At 48.4% G+C, this 25,205-nt stretch overlaps 1 protein-coding gene across 3 annotated transcripts in view; it reads right to left on the bottom strand.

Moving 5' to 3' along the window:
- cdon (cell adhesion associated, oncogene regulated) overlaps positions 1 to 24,717 on the bottom strand; it is a 28,836-nt gene extending 4,119 nt beyond the window's left edge. Inside the window, exons 1-16 of one of the 3 annotated variants that reach the window (XM_030745392.1) lie at positions 24,271 to 24,717; positions 21,876 to 21,956; positions 12,639 to 12,777; positions 11,840 to 12,118; positions 11,191 to 11,337; positions 10,711 to 10,854; positions 10,339 to 10,632; positions 9,988 to 10,257; positions 7,168 to 7,442; positions 6,716 to 6,890; positions 5,591 to 5,707; positions 4,968 to 5,171; positions 4,324 to 4,505; positions 3,125 to 3,230; positions 972 to 1,094; positions 519 to 710 (exon numbers count right to left, since the gene is read on the bottom strand). In XM_030745392.1, the coding sequence (XP_030601252.1) occupies positions 519 to 710; positions 972 to 1,094; positions 3,125 to 3,230; positions 4,324 to 4,505; positions 4,968 to 5,171; positions 5,591 to 5,707; positions 6,716 to 6,890; positions 7,168 to 7,442; positions 9,988 to 10,257; positions 10,339 to 10,632; positions 10,711 to 10,854; positions 11,191 to 11,337; positions 11,840 to 12,118; positions 12,639 to 12,711 (2,581 nt within the window). In that variant the 5' untranslated portion in view covers positions 12,712 to 12,777; positions 21,876 to 21,956; positions 24,271 to 24,717. Of the gene's footprint in view, positions 1 to 518; positions 711 to 971; positions 1,095 to 3,124; positions 3,231 to 4,323; positions 4,506 to 4,967; positions 5,172 to 5,590; positions 5,708 to 6,715; positions 6,891 to 7,167; positions 7,443 to 9,987; positions 10,258 to 10,338; positions 10,633 to 10,710; positions 10,855 to 11,190; positions 11,338 to 11,839; positions 12,119 to 12,638; positions 12,778 to 21,684; positions 21,793 to 21,875; positions 21,957 to 24,270 lie in introns of those variants that run through there. The other 2 variants (XM_030745389.1, XM_030745390.1) reach the window with 2 other exon arrangements.
- Between the last annotated feature and the right edge of the window lie 488 nt (positions 24,718 to 25,205).

Here is a 25,205-nt window from a genome sequence, read left to right as displayed (position 1 = left end):
TGAGATTTGAAAATCACCACATTCTGTTTTTATCCTCCACACACACACACCCACACACACACACACATACACACACACACACACCCACACACACACACACACACACACACACACACACACACACACACACACACACACAGTGATATTGTCACAGGTGTCACGGCCCTGCTGTTGCTCCAATGAATAATGTGTTCCTCATACTTGGATAAAATCCTGTTGCCCATCTTTAAGCTACAAACTTCAACTGTTCACGGATCCACTGGGTCTGATAAAGAGTTCATTTAGCTCGGCCAGCTCTTTATAAGGCACTGTGGGATCTGTATACGCGCTTGGAATGAACGCTTGGAATACGGTTCACGGGCTGTCTCGGGGCCAAATATTCTCAAAAATGAGTGAAACTCTGTTCATCTTGGAGTGAACTGCAAGCCAACATGTGCTACAAGAGCATTTTATACACTTTCTTTATGCATATGCAATATTTCAGCCGAGATTTTAGTCTCGTTTAATAGTAAACCCACTGTGCATGTTGTTCTGCTGACGATTCCTCCACAGACACATGGCAATAAAGACCAGCAGGACGAGCACCATCACTCCCAGAACACAGCCCACTATCAGGTAGAGCAGCCCTCCGGGAGGGCTCGGGGGATCCGGAGGATGGGGGCCAGATGGGGTGATGGGGTGCTGGCTGGGTGATCCTGCAGACTGGCGTGCTGCAGCAGAGAAGGAGACGGGGGCATGAGGAACAACTCTGTACCCATGTACACTAAGGAAAATAACAAGGTGCAGCACCAAACTGTAAAATGCAGGCCATTGTTGTTGAGCTCATAAAACCCAATACATTTATGTTGTGTAATTTTGGCGATCATACCCGTCATTAAAGTTAGAGCCTGTGCAGAAACATGCCTGCACTTCTGAGAAACTGGAGGTTTGGTTAAAGTGAGTCATTTTACTGCAGCACAGTGTTTCCTTACCTCTGGTCTCACAGATCATGACGTTGCTGTATTCACTCTCTCCCCCGTCGTTAAAGCACTGCATTTTGATATCATAGGACGTCTCAGGCTGAAGGTGTCCAATCATGTGCCAGTTTTTCACCCCTGGGAAGGCAGAAGAGACAGAGAGGGGGAAAAAAAGGGGAACTAAGGTGAAAATCACTTCCTCTAAAAGTCACTGTTGACACAGCTCGTGTAAACTCACAACCGGTTTGTTGTCCTTCGCTTCAGGTTTCTCACTCAGGTCGTGTTCTCGCTTTCTGTCTGTTCCTCGCAGCTTCACACCCAAACCTCCTCTTTCTCTGTCAGTCTCACCGCGACCCAGACGGCTGCTTTACTCCAGACAAGCTCCATATATGGCAGCTCCGTGTTTGTCCTGGCATGCCTCCGGTCCTCTCACCCCACACTATCACACCACCGCTGCACTACCACATGGAAATGTTGCATTTCCTACAAGTGAGGCTGAAACAGGCTTCTCGCTGTGTTTTTTGACCTGTGACCTCTACAGTCACTTTCCTGAAGACTTTATTGTCTGAACTGCTGTTTTCACATCATCTAAATGATGGTGTGCATTAAATGCAGAGGTGAGGATGAGGTTTGGACAGCTCTACGAGTTTAGTTTAAAAAGTAGAAGGACGCCAACGGCCAGAACGGAGAGCTCAGTGCTGGAAAATAAGGCTTCACATATTGATTGGTGACATCATGGTTGAGACTCCTACTGTTTTTGCAGCACTTGGCTGAAGGCTTTTATTTCTCCAACTATGACCTCAGTCACAAAGGCTTGGACACCTTTCAGCAACTCCCTGGCAACCTCCAGTCACCACGGTAATGCTACAGTCAACAACGGTTGGAGACGGTAACACGACCCACATTACTGTGGCCGTGTGTAATGAGCTTGTTTCAAAGATGGGGACCAGGTCTGTGACTGCTCGCAGTCAGCTGCCATCTTTAAATTCCCATTAAACAGAAATTCCAGAAAGAAATGCATCACAGCAAAACGTGCGACTCGGCGCAGACGGACTCTGATTGATTGCTACGTGCTGGCAATTATTTGCAAACCTTTGCCAATCTGTCTGAGACTGATTGTAAACTGACTGCAGTCGGTCCAAGTTGGACGGTGACTGTTTGCCTCCCAGGAGGCAGCCTGTGCAGTCGTGTTGGGATCAAAAGTGATTGCTCAGAGGTTGGGGGTACTGCACCCTCAACCTCGGGCAGTTAGTCCGCCGTAACTACCTGCAATCCATCGCCAAATGTGAAACTGGCAACAGTTCAGTGTAAAAAATTAGACAAATTCTGGTTCAGTCAAAACTTGAGCTCATCCCTTTGTCTTATTTAACAGTTTTTTTCCTTCTATAAGCATCTGTAACACTCGGCTGGATGCTTTTTGTTTTCTAATATTAACATTTTTTTCAGTGCTTAAATTTTGACACTGATACGTTTCCGCCCGAGGAGCCGGTGCTCGTGCCAGCGCTGGTGTCGGTTTCAATGAACTGCCGAAATGCTTAAAAACGGGCCCGAGTTCCCACCGCGTTTCTGTGAACCGCCCACTTCGAGGAGTGGGCGGGTCCTCGAAGCCGAAGCGCACAAACGTGGGAGAACACGCTCCCCTTTCTTGTGCTGTGAATACGTTTTAGGGTCCAAACCAAACTACTGCAGCATCTGTGTGCAGCACAGAGGGAAACACAGACACGAGCACGCTATGGAAACGCAGCTGTGTGCAGCTACAAACTGCCCAGACTGGAATTTGTCTCTGACAGTGTGGAAGCCCAAATCCTCAGATGCTGGAGGAGGTGGGCGCAGCGAATGGACGTCCCTCCTTCCTTTCCTGTACCCAGCTCAACTGTTAGCATTCCACTCAGCAACCTGAGCTGCTCTCTGCTGGTCGACCTCATATTACATCTCTGGCCTATTAGCTGGCAACCATAAATTAAAAACAGAACTCTGAAAGCCATGCTACCCGTGGCGTGCACTCTCTATAAATCAGAGAGCAGAAGTGCACGCCACTCTTGGCAGAGTATCTGTTACACTTCCAAGTTCATCTGTGCAGCATGAGTTTACATCCACGACAGGACTGTGGGAAGCTGGCGACACACACAAACACACACACGCACATTAAAACACACATTTCCACTTACCTTCGACCACGTCCCTTTTGTAGTCGCTGTCATTGTCGCTGTCTGTGGGCCGGTAGTAAATGTAGAAGCCTTGGATCGGAGTGTTGTTGTTACTCGAGGGACTGTACTGGATGGGGACGGAAACAAAGATTAGGTTGGACTCCAGCAATCTGCTGAGCAATTATCATACACAGAGGGGAAATTTTCCAGCACCTAATAGCGGGCCTCGTTATCAGCAGATGCACAAGACTGCAAGCTAGATTGTGATTGTCTGTCTGTCTTAGGTTCAGGAAATAATGAGGCTGTCTGAGGTTAAGTAAATGTGGGGAACTATCTGCATCCATCTGCACTCAAACTGCTGCGAGGGAGAAACAGCAGAATCGGGGGGGCGCCTCCCTTTACCAGTCTGATCGGCTCCAAAAGAACCGGCGTCAGTTCAAACACAGGTGAACCACCTGAAAAAGACGCTTCATCAGCCAGATTTTTCCACCGGCTGTCTGTTATACCGGGACAGGAAGTCATTAAGATCATTTTGATGCATGTGTGCTTAAGTTTGAAAAAAAAAACAGGAGAGATATGAACAGGAATCAACAGCCACACTGGGAAACGGGCACGTGTGCACGAGGCTGACGATGACTTCAGCCGTGCATCATTCTCCACTTATTACTGCAGAGCACATGTAGGTGAGGGTGCTTACTGTTTAGGATATAACATAACATAGGATATAACACTCCGGAGGGCTGAGCCAGAGAGCATGTCGGCACCCTGAATTCAGGCGTGAATAAATCCACAGCGACGCGAAGGTTTGTACGCGCAGACGAAACTTTTTAAGCAAGTTTTCATCAGATTTTACTCGAGACTTGAGAAAAGTTATGACTCTCTCTGCATTCGTTCAGATCAGGAGCCCACCATGAAGGGTGCTGAGTGCTTTATTTTAACAACATTTAATATCTGCAGCTGCAAAAAGAAAATAATAATCACTGTTTAAACCAAAGAGAGGCGGCAGGATTTTTACAGAAAGGAAACCAACCGGGACAACAACCAAAGCAACACAAGCAGGACTGAAAAAGGTGCTGATAATCATCACTGCACAGTTACACAGTTACTGTAGATACAGCAGGTATCTACAGGTGCTTGGACAGTTTGTTTTCACTGCTAAATACATTTATTTTACTGATCACTTCCTTTCAGTGATGCTACAGTTTCCGTGATGTACTCACAGTCCAGCGCAGCATGATCTGCGTGTCGCTGATGGCATCCGTGGATGAAATATGTGGCCCGACCACCGGACGGTCCGTCATAGGAGGGCTGGTTTGTGGCACCTGGTACGGCTTCGAGGGAATGCTGTGGGGACTCTCACCGTACATGTTCATGGCTACCACTCGAAACTTGTAGGTGGATCCTGAGAGAGGAACACAAGCAGAGCAGCGGGGTTACTGTACAGCGTAGACAGCTGGTGGTTTGGCATCCATATCTGATACAAACTCAGAATTCTTGACACGATCTGTTTTATTGTTTATGCAGTTAAAGGACTGCTCGTTGGTTTGATCATAAAAATTAGGTTTTATTCTGGGGTTATTGATCCTGTTTATCTGACTTCAGATCTCATCAGTACTTTTTGTATTGTTTACAATTACTGTAACAAAGCTGCAGACGTTACAGTTTGCTGCACCACACCAACAACAACCACAAACTAACAGTAACTAATAAGTAATTACTGCGGATCCACCGATACACCATCATCGGTGACGGTGTGACGATTCTGAACAGCTGACAGGATCGTGATGTTTGTCCACGAGAAGGATCAGAGTGCTCCCATCTGGGCAGACCGCACCGGAACGCTGGGAACGCCGTATAAACTCACCGGGCTCCAGATGCCGAACCTCCACGGACAGCTTCAGAGGCGAGATGTTATCTGCGGCGATGACCCACTCCGTGCTGCGGCCGCGTCTGTACTCCACGCGGAAAGCCGTGATTGGAGAGCCGCCATTGGCTCTCGGGATCCAGGTGACATACGCTGAGCTTTCAGTGGCCATGGAGATGGTGGGCCGATCGGGAGCCTCTGGCACTGATGAAAGAAGCAAACAGGAAATAAACTTCAGCTTTGGTTCACTGTTAGCATCACTGCATCTGAATTCATCACAGGGAACCTCAGAGGGACGGATACTTACTGCCTGGGCTCTTAAATTAGAGAAGCAGGAGAGAGTAAGAGAAAGAAAAGAGGGTTAGTGAAAGCAGGCCTGTTTGTCATACCAGTAAATCACACACACACACACACACACACACACACACACACACATGTGGGCCTAAAGCTGTGTGCAGTCTCACAGCATCGCTCTCCCAAAGAGTCATTACAGGGTGTCAGCTATCGTCTGACTGTTTGTGCTCTGAGGCACGCAGAAACAAAGCAGACCACATGTAAACACGAAGCTCTGCACAGGCTGCTCATGAACCCCACAGTCACCGGGCCGCTGCGTCGGCACCAACCTCGGTCGTGTATGACGACTCCGAAGTGCGTGTTGGTCGTTTTGTCCTCCGGAGCTTTGGGTGGCATCGAGATGACGGGAGGCTTGGGGGGATTCTTGCTGGGGGAGGTGCTCTTCTCTGAGAGAGGAAGGAGAAAAGCTGGAGGTCAGAAACACTTCCAGAGCACACAGAGCTGCTTCCATATCAGTTCTGTGAAATCTGTTTATGGCTGCACGAACTCAGTTTTTATTTTAACTGCACGCTTACAACTTAGTGTCTGTCTCTGAATAACAATAAAGGGGCATCAACATTCACAGCAGCTGCACTGAACACACTGAGGTCACTGTTTGTGCGGATTTGAGATCTTCTGACCTTTTTAGGCAGGTTCTAAACGACTGCGTGTTTTTATGCACTTCTTGTAGGCATAAAAGGATCCAGATTTAGCATTCAGTCATCAGAATTATATTCCCAGGAGAAGCTTTAAAACCACATTTTACATTTTTGCTCTTTTTCTTGTTCTCGTGGAGTTTGCAGCCACATCAGGCCGGGCAGAGGAGCCCAGAGGTTGGCACTCTGATGGTCCAGTCTGTAAATGAACCAACCCCTGAGATACAATCATATCTGTGGTTTTGGCAGCATCCCCACTTTTGCATACTTCTGACCAGGGAACATTTTGTAACCCTGTTGTGGTGAAGCACTGTTGTTATTGTGTTGGAATACTTGTGGTCATTCTTCCTTTATTTGTCTCAAAACAGACAAAAAAACACAGTCGCGCTCGTTTCCTGTGACTGACGCCATCATCATGACTGTGATTGTAACTGATGCACTGCGTCAAGTAAAGTAATAACCTGAGATCACACAGAGTAAAATGGCTGCAAATTCATTAAGCGTCTTCTGTGAGATACAATTTTGAAAGGGTCTCCTCTCGGGTTAATCCCAAACATAATGATATTCAAACTAATATAATTGCACAGAAACTACAGTAAACATGGAAAATCCACTGCTTGTTTTTCTCTGATAACCTGAAAAAAATCCGGCACTTCCCGCTGATCCTTTCAGTTATTCCCGGGAATATTAGAAGAAACATTTAATCTCCTGATATATCTGGGAACTGAAACAATAGTGACTGAGTGTGGCCAGACTGACCCTTGCCCGTGCGGAAGGTGAGCATGGCCGGCTGACCCTCGCCGGCTGAATTTCGAGCCACCATCAGCACCTCGTAGAGACTCGAGGACTCCAGCTCCGACAGCCGCAGGGTCTTCTCGCTGCCAGGGACACGAACGGTGTGCCAGTTTCCCACCACCGTTCCCATTTCATCAACCTGGCACGCAGACACACACAGCAGCATGACTAACAGTGACAGACAGTTAATAATCCTTCACATTTAGTCTGAGTTTAGTTCAGGAGCTCGAGCAGCCTCGGTAATCCTGCCGCCCACAGAGCGTTAACTCGTGGCGCTGCACTCTTACAGTCAGAGTGAGACGAGCCAAAGATTTTAGAAGGAAAACGATCCACCTTACAAGCTTCATAGTCATATTCTTAGTTTGGGCAAAAGGCTTCAGAAAAACTACGTCAAGTCTTTCATCATTTTTCCTCACCTTACGATACTTAACAAAATAGGCGTTGATGGGACTGCCTCCATCGCGCCCCGCTTTCCACTCCAGGTCGTACACGTTGGGCTTGTGAGTCTGAGGCGGGCTGATGATGATGGGCGCCTCCGGAGTCGGACGGTCACCGCTTCTCTCGGCCGGCAAATTGGTCGGATCGCCTTCATCTTCCGTGAGGAAGCGCTCGTGGCCTTCGTCGCTCTGTATGGGGTGGAGTGACGGAGAGGCCTGGGGCAGCGCACCGGCGGTGGAGCCCAGCTGTGGATCTGTCAGTGAGAAACATCAGGATTCTTAAAGCATGATGAGACACAGTCAGATACACAACAGAGTGCAGGCTGGACGTGAGAGTTTCATACTTCTGTTGGTCAGCACAGCAGGCAGGCTGACCTCCGGGACACGCCCGGTCCATGCGGGCTTCAGCCCACCTACAGCTGCTGCACATCTGCAAGCTGCTCTTCAACCCACCTCCAGAACGGCTCATCTTCTCAGTGCAGATTTAATCCATGTGTGTTATCAGTGATGCCAAACGCCAAAAATAACCGTTTGTGGTTAAACATAATAATTGGACTTGCTAATATCATTTTCTTATCGTGAACGTTTTTCATTAAAAACATGGATCTTTGTTCAGGTTTGTGCACCAAGAAAAGCTGTGCCTGGGCACAAAGCACCACCACTGCTGGAACATTTTATATTTGGAAGAAGCATTTCTGCATCAAATCACACTTTGTTTTATTCATGAAATCTTTGCCAGAGCCAGATTGGTCCACCTGGGTAAAGCATGCAAGCTGGGAGCCTTATTATGGCCGACACGGGTTTGGCAGAGTCCAGGTGGATTTTTTTTTTACAGACATTTGGAAGATACGTGCCCACAAATGCTGAGACCGCTCGACTCTGAGCCACATCTGTGAGGTCAAACAGTCACAACTGAATCAAAAACACTAAACCAGTGAATAAGGAGGTAAACACAGCAGAGGCACACACACACACACACACACACACACATACACTGCAGGGTCCCGGGTCCAGTTTCAGGCTGTTTTTGGTGTGTGCGGCGCCGGTCCACTCTGTAAAACAAACAGGCCTGGAGCTGGTAACACTACACCTGATCCCGGGACTGTAGCCAGCTGCCACACATTCCACACACCAACCATTAAAATACCGGAGAGAATCAGACCCCAGCACTACATCCAGCCCTCCACACGCTCCTGCTCGCTCCCTCCCTCAGCACTACAACGCTCACACCTCTCCACAGCTCTGACTCATAGCTTAACCACAGCCAGGGCTCCCACTCTGACACAATGAGAGAGGAGGAGGCGATTAAGGACACGATGACCTCACCCTCCTGATGGAAAGCAGCGCTATATTATCAGAGCTACTAAACCTGGACGAAGATGCATTGCCAGGTTCTTCCCAGAAAGAAGGTCAGTCCATTAGAGAAGAGCACCTGGGAGTGGATGTGAGGGTAAATCATGAAGGATTAAGAGCCAGGAAAGATCCTCTGCAGGACCTGTGGGCACCTCCTCCCCAGGCAGAGCGATCTGCTTTTTGAGTGTTTCTACCCTTCGTGTTTCAGACGTCTGACTGATCTTCTGTCATTAGACTGATAACCAACAAAGAATGATTTTAGTGGCTGCTGAGGAGTTGCTAACTTTGTGATTTAGGAGCATCTGAGTGTGTTAATAGGAAGCATCATGAAAACCAGACAGCAGCATGACAGAACAACACACATCAGCTCCGCGGTGCACGCCCGTTAGCAGGTGAAAGCAGGGCGCAGTCAAACCAAACATATGGAGATTGATGAATTATAATGTTTACTGTGAATGCAGAGGGCACTGGATGAGCTCCGGCGCCTGATACCTGGACAAACTGAATACAAACAGACTGCTTACATCCTGCTTATCAACGCGGTCTGCAGCAAAAATATTAATTCCTGCGGTTTCTGGAAGGGGAGCACACGTTTTAGGATGAGCCCACCTGACGCTGGTTTGTACTCCCATGTAGCTGCATTAATCACTGTGCAGATAGAGGGGAGAGCTGAGGAATGGGGCCTTGGCGTAGAGCTGGGAGAAGAGGGAAAGGCTGGGGGAGACTGGAGGAGGAGGGGGATGGCTGTGATGTATTAATAAATAAAAGGCAGTTGTGTATGATGTTGACAGCTGGGTGGTCTGGTCCTCGTCATAACCCTCCACGGCTACTCCTTACATTCCAGCGTCCACAGGCTTATCCCCGACGGTGCGCACAAAGCTCACTCTCACGCTCGGGCTCAGTTCAAGGCTCAGGAGGAGGGCGGCCTCGGCCAAGCCTCCCCTGCCGGTCCTCAGAGAAACACATACATTCACACTCACAAAGCAAGGACTCCCTGCAGATACTGTATGCCCACGCCCCGCGGAGAGCCCATCTGGTAAGATGCCTTAACCCTTCCCGACACTACCCTGAATTTTTGTAACAATTTACAATGATGTGTATTTCCTGGAAATTCTCCCTCTGGTATGTGGGACGTCTTCAGTCCCATGAAGTCCATACGTGAAGCGAACGCTGCAGGGAAAAGTCTGGGCAGGTTTTGGAGATGCTGTCTGCACTCTGTGGAATATAACGGGACCAGCTGGCACTTGTCTTGTGGTGCATTTGTAAAACTCAGCCGTGATGTCTCACACAGACTCACACAGACTCAAACCAAAACACTCCGACTGCATAAACAGCACTAAAGTCCTGATGAAGAACATGTACGTTTGATTTTGGGATGAACTGAAACCTATGAATCAAAAAGCCAACCCAGTTTTTTCTGCTTGATAAAGTGATGATAACACATACCTCTCTGTGTTATAAGCATCCCAAATGACTGTGCTGAGCTGACGCCGTTGTCCAGCAAACACTGATAAACTCCTTCATCCTGTGGTGTCGCATCTAAAAGAACAAGTGAGGATCCAGAGATCTGAAAGCGCCGTGAAGGGGTGATGGGGTCTGCGTTGAACAGCCAGGTGATGTTTGGAGAGGGATTTCCTCGGGCTGCACAGGTAAAACGGGCGGAGGAGCCAGGAGAGGTGAGCTGGTCGCCCGGGCCCTCAATGACAGAAACGGGCTCTGCGAAGGAGAGCGTGAAACATTAAACACCTGCAGCAAACAGTCGGCGCTTACACTCCTCCGATCGTCTGCTTTTCTCACCGAGAACATTCACAGTATAGACGGCGCTGACCACGGTGCCCCGCTCCGCATTGACAGCGCAGGTGTAACTCCCTTCGTCACTTCTCAGCGCCTGAACTAAGACCAGGTTGTTGCGCTGCCGTCGGAGAGAAGGCCCCGGCGTGACCTCCCTGCCATCCTTAAACCACTTAGCTGCAGCCGCAGGATGACCAGACACCACACACTCCAAGGTCAGCGGCTGTGACGTCTCAATGGAAACGGTCTTTGGGGTTGTGGGATAAACTATCCGTACCGAGAAGGAGGAGGGATCCCAATCTAAACCAAAAAAATCATCCCTGTTAGCTGAGACAACAGAGCAGAGATTTAAACACTTCAATCAAACATCCAGCTTACATTTGATGGACAGCTTAGTGCCGTGGGACTGTATGACGGTCTCCCCAGTGACAGGGTTCACTGCACCACATTTATACATGCCCTGGTGCCGGGCTGAGGCAGAGACAATCTGCAAGTTGCCTGACGGAAGTATTAAATAGTCATCTGAAAAGAGAAGGAAGGGTTTAAGTAGCAGGAAGGCCTCCACAGTATGCAGACAGTACGTGCATCACACTACAAGCAGATGAACAAATGGACGTGTGTGAAGGAAAATTACTGACAAACTTTATCTGAAACAAAGTGATAAAACATTAAACATAAACTGGCTTCACAGGTAGTTAAAATCATCTTCTGCTCCCATCACGGAGTCTCTAAGATGACTGAGAAAGTGCCATCTCAGCTCCTTCTGATGGCTGATAGTATACGGTACAATCACTGAAATCAAATCGTCCAAATAACAAAAACAAAATCTGCGTATTTATCTGTGAATTTCAAACGAACCTGTTGAAGCTTCCACCCAGTCGCCTTGTATCCTCAGTCTGGGAATGGCTGGAGGAACGCTGCGAGGCAGAGGACACTCTAAAACAACAGCGCTCCCTTCCTGCACTGATAAAGACCGCCGTCGGCCATCTTCGTATTTTGATATTTCTGCAAGGATTGAAAAAAGAAAACGAGAGGTTCCCTCGGTTAAACTGCCATTTAACATCATCTGTTTCTGCACAGTCAGTAGCAAAGATGGTCAGCAGTGCTGCTCGAGCTGAGCTGTTTGTGTTGGACCACTTGGTCTGTTTATTGTTGCAGTGAGTGATTCTCCTCATGCCTGATACGGCTCCAAATCAAGCTCAACCTCTTAGCACAGTCTCCAAGAGCGAGAAGCGTCCCAGCAGGAACACGCTGCACACAGGAAAGCCCGAGGCTCATTAAGGATGCCGGTCAAGAGGCATCTGGACCGGTGCCCAAGTAAAAACTCCTACTGCTTCCTTCCCCTCCGCCACTCAGCAGCAGGCGGCCGAGGACAGGCGTGCTTTCTAAGTGTTTGGCAATCATGAAATGACCTTCCTTTTCTCGAGGCTATTTCCTCTCTTTCTTCACCACTGGGCTTTGAAGGGACCGGGAGCATGCACCGCACTGTAATTCTCGGCATCCGTACCTGCTATGGCCACACGCGCGTAGCGGCTGGCGATGGCGGGCCCGTGGTCTAAGCGTGCCACGCACTGGTAAACACCGGCGTGGCTGGGCGTGAGGGAGGAGATTGTGAGGACGCCGCCGTCGAGCTCCACGCCAGGCAGAGTGCCCCGGTCCAGGGGAAAGCCTCTGAAGCGCCAGGAGACCACCGCTGATGGAGGACTCACGGAGCACCGCAGACGGGCCTCAGAGCCGTGACTCTGAACCAAGGAGGCGGGCTCAGAGAGGAACGATGGACGTGGAGCTGATGGGAAGGTGAGAGCAGAGGAAAGCAGGTTCAGACATGTGAATTCAGAAATTATAACTCTAATTTGTTTCACTGTTGTTGCAGCTGTTTTAATAAACCTAAGACTATAGTCAGACAGCCTTCCCCGTTTCAGGAGAACCTTTTCTACACCCAAAAGTTCCCAGTATTCGTCTCCATCACGCACCAACCAGGTTCTTTGGTTTGTTTTTACCGAAGAACAAAATGAGAAATTAAATTCTGGTGAAATTTCATTTGTGGCCAATCAGGAGCTGGAAGAAACTGAAAACTTCCAAAACATCCAGCCGACACAGACAAACGTTTTATTATTAACTGTGAACAGATGAGTGTCGTCCTCTTCATCTGCTCACCTGTGGACAGCATCCGCTGCTTTCAGCAGTTTAAAACTGATGGAAGCAGCTGCAGAGATGGTGACCTTTCACAGTTAAAGTAATAACTTGCTTCTTTGCTAATAAAACTAAAGATTTGCATATTTTCCACATGTTGCACAACAACTCACATGAGCAGGCGATGAGCAAGGACTGGCTGAGACACAGCACAGTGGACAGGAGGACCCTTAGGCCACTGTCCATGGTGCACTTTGACCCCTGCCAGCGGCCGTGTTGCCCAGGAAGTACGTCCACGTCCGTTCAGCAAACCTGCAACATACAGATGATGAGCGGGGAAAGGTGTCACCCACAGCTCCACTCAGAAACAGGGAATCACGTGCACGAGCACAGGAGACGAGACGTAAACAAACAGCACAGGAAAACAGGAGGGAAAAAATCTATTCCCAATGAATCCAGTCTAAGACTCCCACTGATGACACATCCCCTTTACACACTCCTTGATCTCCACCTCCCACCCTCTCTTCTGACCCCCTTCAGTGTCTGTCTGTAGGCTGGAGGAGCCTCCGTCTCCTCCCACAGGACCTCTGAGATCTGCCGCTAATGGAGTATCCGTGGAGAGACTGTCGCCTCACTCTTAATATCGCTCTCTTGTCACACTGTGTTGCTTCCTCATAGGTTCACTGTAGCCTGAAGTGCAGGCCAGACACACACGGTAAGACAGGAGAAGAGCCAGAAAAGAAGTGGAGGGCACGTAATTAGGAGCATTCCTCTGTCCTTTTCAACCAGACCCCCCCCTCCGAATGCAGCACCTCCTCCTTTTTCTAAGAGTAATCCGGCCCAGCTTTGATCCCAGGTTCCTGGTTGGTAACCGGGGTTTGAGCCTGAGGCCGAAGGGACAATGGTCGTCCAGCTGTGACATTCACACTGGCGCGTCGGTGGCTCGCAGACGTCAGCGGAAAGGCCGCCCGAGGCTGAAGGGTAGGTCAAATTAAAAGCACGGTGCCTGGCTGGGAGCGACGAGGCTCCACGGGTTTCTAACCCTCATTCTGGAACTGAGACACTGTTTCGTCCGCTCCACAATCGAGCAGGTCAGTGTGGTTAGCCTCCTCTCGAGGCTGCAGCAGGGCTTTAAAAAGGATCTGCCGGTAACAGGATGAATATTTATTTCTGCTAATTACTTTGCCAAGAAATAAACACAGGGGTGTGAATGTAATTACAGTAATGCTGTGTTTATAAGGAGCACAATTACTAATGTTCAAACTGTAATTAATGTGTCGAGCTGATGCTACGAGACCCCCACACTGACGAAGGACCGCTGCACCAAACTAAAACAGCGCAGCTTCATCTGTCAGAAGACTCACTAATATAATTTTACCTTCTTATGTTGAACACCAATAGCAGCTGTGCAAGATACAGTTACAGCCACAGGTGTGCTGGGATCAGGTGTGTGGTCTGACCCATGAGTAAATCAGGGGGTCAAAGGAGTCCACTGTATTTGATGTACAGTATATAAACTGTGTTTATCTGGGGGCAAAAACACACATTTCCATGGATTTCATTATCATTGTGATGTTTGGCCTGTTGTATGACACACACACACACACACACACACACACACACACACACACACCTATAGTGGAGATGGGCTCTAACTTCAGGCCGGTGAGAGGTTCATAAATTATAGGAGCCACAAATATTAAGTCAAATGATTTACTGTGCCAACACTCTGTATATGCACTCATTCATACTCACTCTCTTCATCTTCATCTCATTCTCTCTCTGAGGGCAGGATAGAAGAGGCAGGAAATAATACACTCTTCCAGCTCCTGGCTCACGCCCCTTCTCACCCAGAGGTCAAAGGTCACAGAGGAGCAACGAGAGACAGAGAGAGAGAGCAAGAGAGGACAAACCAGCGGGTGTCCAGTGGCTCTGGAACAGCCCCCAGAGTTCACCTCCAGCTGTCTCCATTTCAATCACACACACACACACACACACACACACACACACACACACACACAAAGTGAAACACTGGTAAAAACTGATGCTTCTTTCTCTAAACTTCAAAGTTAACTCTGCCTGAACCCTCTGAGCAACAACCTCCTCTGACTTTAAGGATCGTGGCACATTGTGTATGTGGGGTATTCTTTGCATTTCAGGCTCCATGTTAACTGTGTGCATGCTCTTTCACACAGATCAAACACACATCTCTGCAGGCTGGCATTTCTCCATCCCACAAGTTGCAACAAGCCCTGCACACTACCCCCATGTCATCAGTGGAAACTATCTTTCTCTCTCTACCGGAATAATGATATATAATTACAATAATAACAACAGTGCTATAACAATGCACAACCAAGCAATGATGCACTGGCACACAGTACGGCGAGAAGCTGACGTCTCTAACTCTCATGCCCTGTGCCGACCCTTCTTTGGCGCTCTTATTTTAACCCGTCGGGAGGCCCGGTCGGGCACTAAAGTTCTGAATGGATGCCCTTGTGTAAACACACACACAGCTGCCTATCTGCCCTATTGATCTGGCAAAATGAGGAAACACAAAGGCATCATTCCTGCGTCTTATCTTTGTGGCTTTCCTGTGACATCCGCCACCATGAAGCCTCAGTGGAGACAGACACTGTGAGGATATCTGTTATCTCTCATCACCGAGACTCGTCCTGATGCTGGCAACACCGGCTGCATGGAAAGCCAAGTCCTATTTCCTATTTGCACCCAGACAAAAGCTGGAGCGGCTCTCTGACAAAGGGGAAGTCCCAGTCAGACCCATTCTTCTGTTCCAGTGTTGAGCTCACTGCTCCATATTTTACCACCTAAAAGGAAAAATGTGGTATTCCAGTTTTCTTTGTCCTTCCCAAAAATCAGATCCTGTGATTCTGTTTTTGCAGTCACAGTGTGGATGCACGGCAGGACCGACCAGCTCTAAACTGAAGGGACCCCTTGGATAAAAAACAACTGTGCACCTCGGAAAGTTCACACTCAGACACACAGACAGTTTCCGACAGTGGAAAAGTTCCTATTTTTGGGGGGTGGGGGGGGGTTTGACCCACATATATTTGGCAAATATTTGAGTGACAGCTGATTTAACCGTGTAAATGCAAGAAAAACATTAATTTTTTTTTTTACTTCATCTGTCATGCTGCCATCCGGAGTGTGTGTGTGTTTATATATATATATATATATATATATATATATATATATATATATATATATATATAGAGAGAGAGAGAGAGAGAGAGAGAGAGAGAGAGAGAGAGAGCCTCAGGCAGAAGAAGAGAACCATCTACCCCCCTCACAGGATGGGAGGATCCCTGCTGATGACACAGGGGAAAATAAACACACTGACAGGCGGCCCTCAGGGAACAGAAGGGGCTTCTAGGGCGATTAGCACCTGCACCTCTTTTCTGGCCCCCTCTCTGCAGGAACTACTTAAAGCCCCATCTGCCCCCATGTGGGACCGGCCCATATCCCTGTCATATTGGGTAAACAGGGACAAAAGCAATGCAGCGAAGCATCAAAGAGCTGGAGGGCAGAGGAAGAACAGGTCACAACTGGTGCCGCTGACTGAGACGGGGGCCGGCCTCTCTGCTTCACAAAAACTACACATCTGAGTGGAAACCAACCGCAAACATCACGGAGCCGCCCTCCAACATCAATACTGATCACGAGTAACTAACGATCAATACCAGAACAGCACAGATCCATTCGATCAAAAGGTTTAGCTTAAAAAAGAGAACAGAAGTGCCTGAAGCTCAGAGACAGAGATGTCAGCGGGGTGTAGGAGGAAGAGCGAGTCTTTTCTGGTATGATGGTCTAATCTGACCTGTGTGCTGAAGCTGATTCACATGCTATACCCCAAACCTGTCTGCACTCGCCCCACATCTCACTGACAGAGGATCTGCAGAGCATGCATTCCTCAGGGAGAGAGAGAGAGCGCGACGGACACAGAAAAGACACAAATACATAAGACATGAGAGATAAACTCACAATTGGACGATGGGAGGCAACGGGGTGAAAAAGCATGAGAAGAAAATAAAAAGGAGACGGGGGTACGAAGAGGTGAAACATTCACTGGGAGGTGAAAAGTGGCCGAGCCCAAACTCCTTTCTCCTCCTCCTTTATTTGGCTCGGTGATAGAGGCGTACCGATAATGGCATCCAAAACTGCCAACAGTGACTGATGATTCAGCCGAGCTACATTCAGCTCGGCCCAGAAACTCTGGAAGACCCGACAGAACAGACTCTAAGGGACCATTATGGGCGTCTCGCATTGGTCCGCTGAGGCAGCCCGGGGCCACCAAGAAAACTAATGAGTGGAAACACTATGGCCCAACTGAGTCGGAGGAGAGACTGAGATGTTATTAAAAGTGGGGCAGCCTCAGACAGAGGGGGTGAGCTAAAGGAGAGAAAGAGAGGCATGATTAGGAATGAACTGAGGGAATTAGGAGGAGAAAGGGAGGGTCCTTCTTGGTTTACAATGAGAAGTAAGGAGAAAATAAGACTCAGGGGCTTCAGTCCATCCATAAGACAAATCGACTGCACTTGTATCGGCCTGAGAAACTTAACGAAAGTGTCCTCGATGAAATAATTAAACTGAATTTGCTACAGCGGACGTCTCCAAGGACAGGCGGCTGTCTCTCGTGTCTCTGTGCAGTACAGAGACGATCACCGGTCCGGGGGGGTGATAACGAGGCCACGCGGGTCCCAGAGACCAGAGGAGCAATGAAAGGAGAGGCCCCTGGGGATCAGACAGTCACATCCCACAAAGCCCTGTTTACCAAGGACAGACACCCCAGTCCCCCACCTCCTCACCACAACGCCTCCGTTCACCAAAGTCCGACCCTCCCAAAGTGCCGGGGCCGGGACCTGGGAGACAGCGCTAATTCCACCCTCGGGCTGGTTGGCCAAGGAAACAAGCAGAGGGCTGAGCGCGGAGAGAAAAGAGGGAGGGGGGTCGAAACATTGAGACAGAGGGGATGGAGACTGAATGGTACAGTATGTAAGACCCATCTTAATTGGCGATTGTTCTGCAATGTCTTGTTTTTCCTGGGAATCAGTGCGGGGGAGGGACAGGAGGGTAGGGAGGTATGGTTGTTTCCCAAGGTCCTGAACAGCAGGATTAACCACAGGGGCGAAACTCAATAGCAGCCTCGGACATTGGAAACAGATCCCTGGGTATCGCCACCATACAAGGCCACCTTGAGACCTTTTGCAAAGCGCATGTAACTAACAACCCTGCGCCATTGTCTGAGCTCTCTGGGGCCTTCCAACTGATTTCACAGGCCTTTCAGCCCACGGGGGGGAACGTCTGCTCTGACGAAAAGGTAATTCTGATGGAAAGGAGGAATGCAGGAGAAGGCCTTCTCGCCCGCGGGGTGTGTTATAACACTGATCTCCAGCATGTGCCAAGACTTTGATTCATCACGGCAAGTGAGAAGGGAGCTGGGATTGTGCAGCCGTGGCACCGGGGCAGAAGGCCACAGATTTACATTCCCCGCTATCAGTCCTGATTACAGAGATGATGGGAAAGCAGACGGATACAGGGGAGGGAAAAATGATCAGGTTTGCCAAACGGCTTGAAAATGTCCAGCTCTTCTGGAGGAGTCAAGATCCTATCTGTGTTTTTAAATGCTGTTGTGTGGGCTGTAAACTTTGGGCATGCAGTGATCTGATGCAGCTGCCCCCACCCTTTCTTCCCAAGCGCAGTCCCGCGTCCCTCCCCAGCTCTCCTGGACTCCATCACCGCCTGTGTCTCTACAGCAACAAGCGGCAAAGACGCAGACAAACATTTTCTGCTCAGTCTCCTCCTGATAGCTCCCTGGCTGCCAACCAAAAGCACTCTCAGACTGAAACATACGTTAAATAATGTAATTTCAAACATGTGCAACAAAAACAAAATGACAACCTGTCCAAATAGAAACTAACAAGAAACTCGGCTTCACAAAGTCAGGATTTAAAACCGAGCAGAAATAAAACTGAGCTGGGAGGCTTTGGCTGCTCTTCATTTGTTACTCGAGAGGCGTGAGAACGAACGTCCGCACAGACGTTTTCATCTCTCATAATGATGAATGCACTTTGTAAGTATAACAGAGTAATGGCCGTTACTCACGTTGGGGGGGGGCTCATCTGCTAAAACTCTGCAGCCGGCCGGCACGACAAAAACAAAGACGTGTAAAATGGTTCAAATATAATTCGTCTTCTTCACAGATTCCACAAATCTGCTGCAGAAACCCAAACAAACCACGTACGCGCCCGAAGACCCAAAGATAAACAGGCAGTCCCAAACCAAGCGTGTAAACGCTTTATTTAGTTTGAATAAATGTTTATCCTTCTCTCCTTGTAACACTCCTAGTTTGTTGTGCAGCCATCAAATGATCGCAAAACAAACTGAGCAGCGATACGTCAACACTCACACCGTCCGACTTTCCACTTCTGGCTCCCGGTCAAACTGTAAAAACCGTTCCAAAATGTTTATTGCTGCAGTGTTGGAGGTGAGAAAAGCTTTTGGGAGATGATGTAGCGCTGCGGTGGTGCCAACAGAAACACAACCTCAACAACAGCAAAACACAGCAGAAATAGGAAAACATGGCAAACGGCAATCCTCTGCTTTGTGTCTGGGTTTGTGTGTTTGCTACTGTGTGAGGGCACCAGAGTTTTATCCATCCATCCATCCGTCCGTCCGTCCGTCCGTCCGTCCGTCCATCCCAGGGCAGAACTCTACCCTGCAGGATGCAGAGTGTCTGCTCTGATCTTAAAATATTCCCAGAACAATGTAAAAGGCTGGACCAACCCTGTGTTTTATCCCTCTGACTTGCATTCCTCCACTCACTTTGAATATCTGTTATAAATAGGGGGTTCCAATGTTCCCTAAAGGCTCACATCTCAGAGCAGGGAAGGCCCAAAATGGCACCCACAACCACAAGCCCGGAGGCAGGCAGCGGCAGCACCCACACTGCCTCACACTCTGATCTGGGAGCAAAACAGCCCTTCAAACAAGAAGCCTGTTTGTCAGCTGAAGGGGAGTGCCAGCCACTAGCTTTGCCTTAATATAGTCTTGCTGATCCTTGCGCTGCGTTTCAACAGCACACACATTCTGGTTCGCAGAAAACCCACGTCAGATGTGACTTATTGGTTCAACATTTGAAATAGAAAGCTGCGGTCGCTCCACAGTTTCCAGCAGAAATGACTGACTCTCGGGGCCGAGGTGACGGACTAATGCAGGCATATTTAGTGGGGTCAGCAACAGGAAGGGGAACAGAAATGAATCCTGCAAACAGGAAGACGCTGAGGATGCAAAAAAAAAAAAAAAAGAGGAAAACCCCCCCTCACATATTCTGAAATACTTTGCTGTGAGGGTTGTCAGCAAGAGTCCAGTTCATAAGTTCACTCCCTGAAATCTTGTCTGGGGCTTATTAATCTTTGAGAAAACTACGTGAGCAGTACAGAACAGCGGCCTTCATCGGGTATCCGCCTGATAAATCCGAGGATAACGGACGTGCACAGTGCCACGTCGAGGCTTCCCGAGGAACATTTTGTTCTCTGTCATGCATGTGGTGTTCTGCATCATGCTAAACACACATGTACTGTAGCTGCACGAGCCAAGAGGCACTCCCTCAGATGATTATGAGCCCATAAATAAAAGGCATCTAGAGAAAGTAATGTACTTCAAACCATACGGCTAAAAATGACTCACTCTGTGCTTCAAATGCCATCAAAGTACTTTCTAGTCTCTTCTAGTCTTTTGTTCTTTTCATCACCCCCCCCCCAGGCTGTGAATGAGCCTTAATAATATTTTCCTGCATCCTACCGCGTCGCGTAAACTGCTCCTGAGGCATTTTCATCATCTGCAGCCGCCCGGACGCTGCATTTGTCCTTTAAAGCGCTACGTGTGTGGTATCGGTTTACATTCACTTATCATATTGAGAGCATAGACGTATATATTTAGCTGAGCCTGTATTTCCATTACATTAACAGTATGCAAACCATGTTGAGAGAAGAAGCAGACCTCCTGGCCCTGCCTATCTCCAGCCTGTGCAGCTTCGTTCTGCTGCGTTTCAGTGGCTGGCTGGAACATCTGTTTCTGCTGCTCCAAAAACTGTTTGTTTGTCTTAACAATTACGCCCCGATGGTTCTCATTTTATTTCTCAAATCTCCTGAAAGTCGTTATCCCGTTTCAGGTCCTTCGAGGTTCTGAATTTTTAGAAACTCGATCTGCTGAAAGCTGGGGTATACCCTGAGCTACAGTCAGCTGACCTTTGACACTTCAGGAGAGTTGTAGCAGAGGAAGCACGCAGCTCATCTGTAACCTGCTGGAGGACCGAGTTTGTGCCGTTCGGCTCATCTGTCAGAGTCGGGGGGATAAAAGACATGGGCAGGGGGTCCCGCAGGGAGGGATATGTGTTATGGCAGCATGAGCTCACAGCAGATAAGAAGTGCTACTAATGTCAGCTTCGTATAAACACCAGCGACACCTCCAGCTACTGATTTTGCCCGTACGGCTGCTCCAGCTCCAGCGTACCCAGCTCCTCTCACAGCCGACCCCCAGAAGGGAAACCGAAGCTGGAAAGTCTTTTTTTGTTAGCACCGCAGCTGCAGGGCGCTCTCACCAACCCAGCAGTCACAAGAGCTCAAACTCTTTCCCTGACCTGCCCATCTTTCCCAGCGACCCCCTGCCCATGGCTGCTGGGTGTTGTCAATCAGCACCCCCTGGCTCCTTGAACATGGGGGCTCTTTGGCACGCTGCCCAAAACTCCCCTCTGTCCATCTAATGGGGCCTGAGGTCTGAGTCTATCCTTGACGAATGGCAGAGTAAAGGCCAGCAGTAGAAAATGGGGGAAATGCTGCAGTATGACTCAATCCCTGAGCAATGAGAGGAAAAGGACGGCTATATGTCAGGAGTTTAAAACAAGCCAGGTTTTAGTTTGGGAAAAGGGTCAAACATCAACCATAAAACAGTTGTGTAAATTCTACATTATTATACTAAGAAGCTGAGATTTAGGAAATTAATAAGCCTTAATTCCAGCAGTCAAAATATTGTGAAGGAGATAAAAACTAATGCGGCCGCTCCAAAAACAAAATTTTCTCCTGTTTTATGGCTCTCATAACATCCTTCTGAGCCAAGCGTTGATCCGATGGCGCAATAATACGACAGATCGGAGCGCAAAACCAAATAAACAAGAAAGCCACACTTAGGTTTTACACTCACTTCCATTCAGCTCAGGGCCAGAGCGGAGGTTTCCTGACAGGCCTCAGATCAGCATGGCTTAGAAAAGGGGAGCATGTGGGCGGTGAAGCCCCCTCTTCCACCACAAACCTGAGTTTGATTCATCAAATCAGTGTTTAAAAAGTCATTTTAATGGCAAGAACTACAAGATTTCACTGTATGTGTGACTTTACCTGCTGGTTTAATCATCAATGAAGCCCCATTCAGGAACCATTGGTCACTGCTGGTGCGTGCGCGGTTGTGAGAATAAAGCACTGCATCAGAAAAATCAAGAGAGCCATTATGAGTGCTGGGGCTGGTATCATTACGCATGCTTATGTCCAAATTGCCCACTTAACATAGTTCTCCTACAGCAACATGTGTTTATCATTAACGAGCACCCTAATGGCTCAAACATTATTCCAACTGGCTTAATGGCATCGCTGTGCTTTGTTCAGGTCTGTCTGATAAGAGCTGGGCTGCTAATGGGTTATTAATTTCCCTAAAACCATGCAGCACACACACACACACACACACACACACACACACACACACACACACACACACACACACACAGAGTTTTCTGAAGCCCTGCACATTCAGTCACATTCCCAGTAAAAGCTACTGTGGGTAAACACGGTCACTCATACCAAACACGCTGAAGTCGTTCTGGGCTAATGCAGCCTGGACACAGACAGAGTGATGGCATTTCAAAGAGAGCAACAAAGACTGCAAACACATATTTCTGCTGCTTCAAACAAACATACAAACATCACGTTTGGCTGTGAAGCTCGATAAATGAAGGGAAGCAGGAATCGTGGAGTCGGTTTGGTTACAATGAGGCAAGCTGAAGGAAAGCTACACCTCAGTTTAAAACCTCTTGGAGGAGACCCGAGGAAGGGTTTCTCCTTCAAAATGAAGGCCGCCAGTGAGCGAGCTCGAACACAAAGAGCAAATCTCGCCCTGCCCTTGTCAAAAGCTCTCCAATATTGAGAAGCACTGAAAGGATTTGAATGCCAGCGGAAGTGTCTTCTTGTCCCCCACCGACGCAACAATGCACGAGCAACTGTTTGAACTTGAAAGTGTTTTATCTGAGCGCAGCCATGTGTGTCCCACTGACTGGATGTCATGCTTCTGAGAGGGATTCGAGACTTTGTTCTTGATAACTTTTAAGTGTTCAGCTTTCTGAGAGTCGCCCGTATGTAACAGAAGTCGCTGTGAAGCTCTGACGATGAGGGTGAAGAGCAGGCGGAGGACACTGAGGAGCCGCCAGCAGCCACATTACTATCACTTTTACTCCATCGCCCTCACGTTTACGCCCAGAGAAACAGTCACAATCTCACATTAAATATTTACAATATTTATGGTTTTACATAAGAGAGAAAACCCTTACATACCCTTACATGTACATGAACATGAAGAAAACTGGATTCATGCTAAAATCACCTTATGACTGAGGATCTATAGAGTGCAAAGCCTGAGTAAAACTAGCTCATGCCCACACTTGTACAAAGCACGACCGTCTTTATTTCCACTATTGTTTTTACACTTGTAAGATCAGATGAGTGAGGAGGAGCGTGTGAAACTGAGTGGCAAAGTGAGGCTGTTTCATAACCATATATTTACACACCTGCATATTATTTCTCCAATATTTCCAGCGTGGCCTTTGTCTCTAATGTTTTTATGCTTTGTCAGAGGCATGCCCCTGGTTGGGTAAATAATGACACCTTGGTCCTGGCAGGCAGGTACAGTTGCTTTTGCATGCAGTGATTTGTGCACTTGCCAAGTCTGTGAGCAAAGCTAACAGGGATTTACCAAACCAACGTTTATGACACCCTCTGGGGATTCATCTGAAACAATAAAGGCTCTCTGTCTTTGGAGGAAACACACACACACACACACAGCTTCAAATATTAGTCCAAGCACAGCTCAGGCAGATCTTCTGCATAATAAAAGTTTCCGCTTTTATTGAGGTGACTCCAGAGTGTTACGGGAGTGATATATTTGCCTTTATTAACAATATTCTTTCATCTTTCAGAGAAGAAATGGAGCCTGCAGGCCATCTGCGTCCCACTGTGGGATGCTAAGTGGAGCGTAGCTGCTTCAAGGAGCAGCCAGAGCTGTTTACCAAACAAATATTTAGGATTTTCTTACAGATAAAAAGCAGGAATGTTAATCTGAGCGCTTCTGTGTGTTTAAAGAAACATACAAACTGCGGCTTTACACAAAACAAGAGTTTCCTGAAAGGATTTCAATTGAACAAATTCACATTTTTCAAACTGTTCGGACCATAACAGATCCCTGCTGTCAGGATCCCTGCTGTCATTATAATTAGCTGTAATAAACTTCTGTTGGGCGTAAGCGCTGATTATTTAGAGCAGATCCGGCTCTTGCTGCGGGCCCGCTGCTCTCCGCCACAACTCAAAGTTCAGAAAAACCGATCAAACAGATCCGCGGAGCTCTCTGCTTCATTCACCGCAACATTTCTTCTTTTTTTACCCCCCCAGAGAAACCAGCTCCCCACACTGAATCCTACCCAGCAGCCAACCCCGGGACTCCCCGGTCTGCCTCCCCTCCGTGCCTTCTTACCTCTCTTGCAGGAGGGCAAAAGCTGCGAGCCGTCGGGTGAACTAGCAGCAAAACGCATTCTTCTGGTGGCAAATCCGTACGGGGCCCTCCATTAGAAACGGGCTCAAAGGCCGAGACCGCTTGAGCAACATGAAAACAGCCGGAGAGGAGGAAGGGGGAAGTTTGCAGACCCGTAAAGCAGCGCAGGCGGCGGGGCCAAGGTGCGACCGGTCCCCCCCTGGTCGAAAGTGGAGTTGCGGCGGTGGCGGAGAGTTTCCCCTTCAGTCTGAGTACAGTCCGGTCTCGGCGCGCTCCCCCCTCTGTCTGCCGGACCCGTTACTGAAACGTGTGCTCCGTCTCTGCCTCTTCCACACACGCGTCTTTGAAGTCAGTGTCGAGTTGCTCCGCAGATCATGGCAGCGGCGAAGCTGGTCCTCTCACCAGGAATGTCCCAGCCCCGCAGCTCAATACGACTCCTGGAAAGGGGAGGGAGAGAAACGGCAGAGGGGCTGGCAGGGAGGGTGGGGGGCTGTTACCCCGTATAGACTGTGCATTAACAGGTTTTACAGTCTAACGAGAAAAGAACTTCCTCCTTCCTCGTCTGGACAGAGTTATCAGGACGCGCACGCACCGTCCATCCACTGATTAATAATGATGATATCACCTCAGAGGCTTTAAAGCTTCTCTAATCCAAAAAAAAAAAAAAAAAAAGCTGGGTTTTATTTCGTGTTTGTACCTTCAAAATTTACAAAAGGAGCGCGCAAATAATTTGAAATCCTGGCCTCAGTCTAAACTCTGACTCTGAGCCTTTTAAGAAGGTGAAAAGCAGACATGGGATTCAAAATTCCTCAATAAACTGTGATCTCCTGATTACTGCAGGGAAACCTGCCACTCCATTCCCAGAAACACCAACCAGTTTGATTCATGCACAAAGACGCAAAGAAGTTTGTATGTTT

Source organism: Archocentrus centrarchus, chromosome 13 (genome assembly GCF_007364275.1).
Source record: "Archocentrus centrarchus isolate MPI-CPG fArcCen1 chromosome 13, fArcCen1, whole genome shotgun sequence".
NCBI lineage: Eukaryota > Metazoa > Chordata > Actinopteri > Cichliformes > Cichlidae > Archocentrus > Archocentrus centrarchus.
The sequence above is the reverse complement of the archived record's forward strand: the minus strand, read 5'-3'. Positions and strand labels throughout refer to the sequence as shown.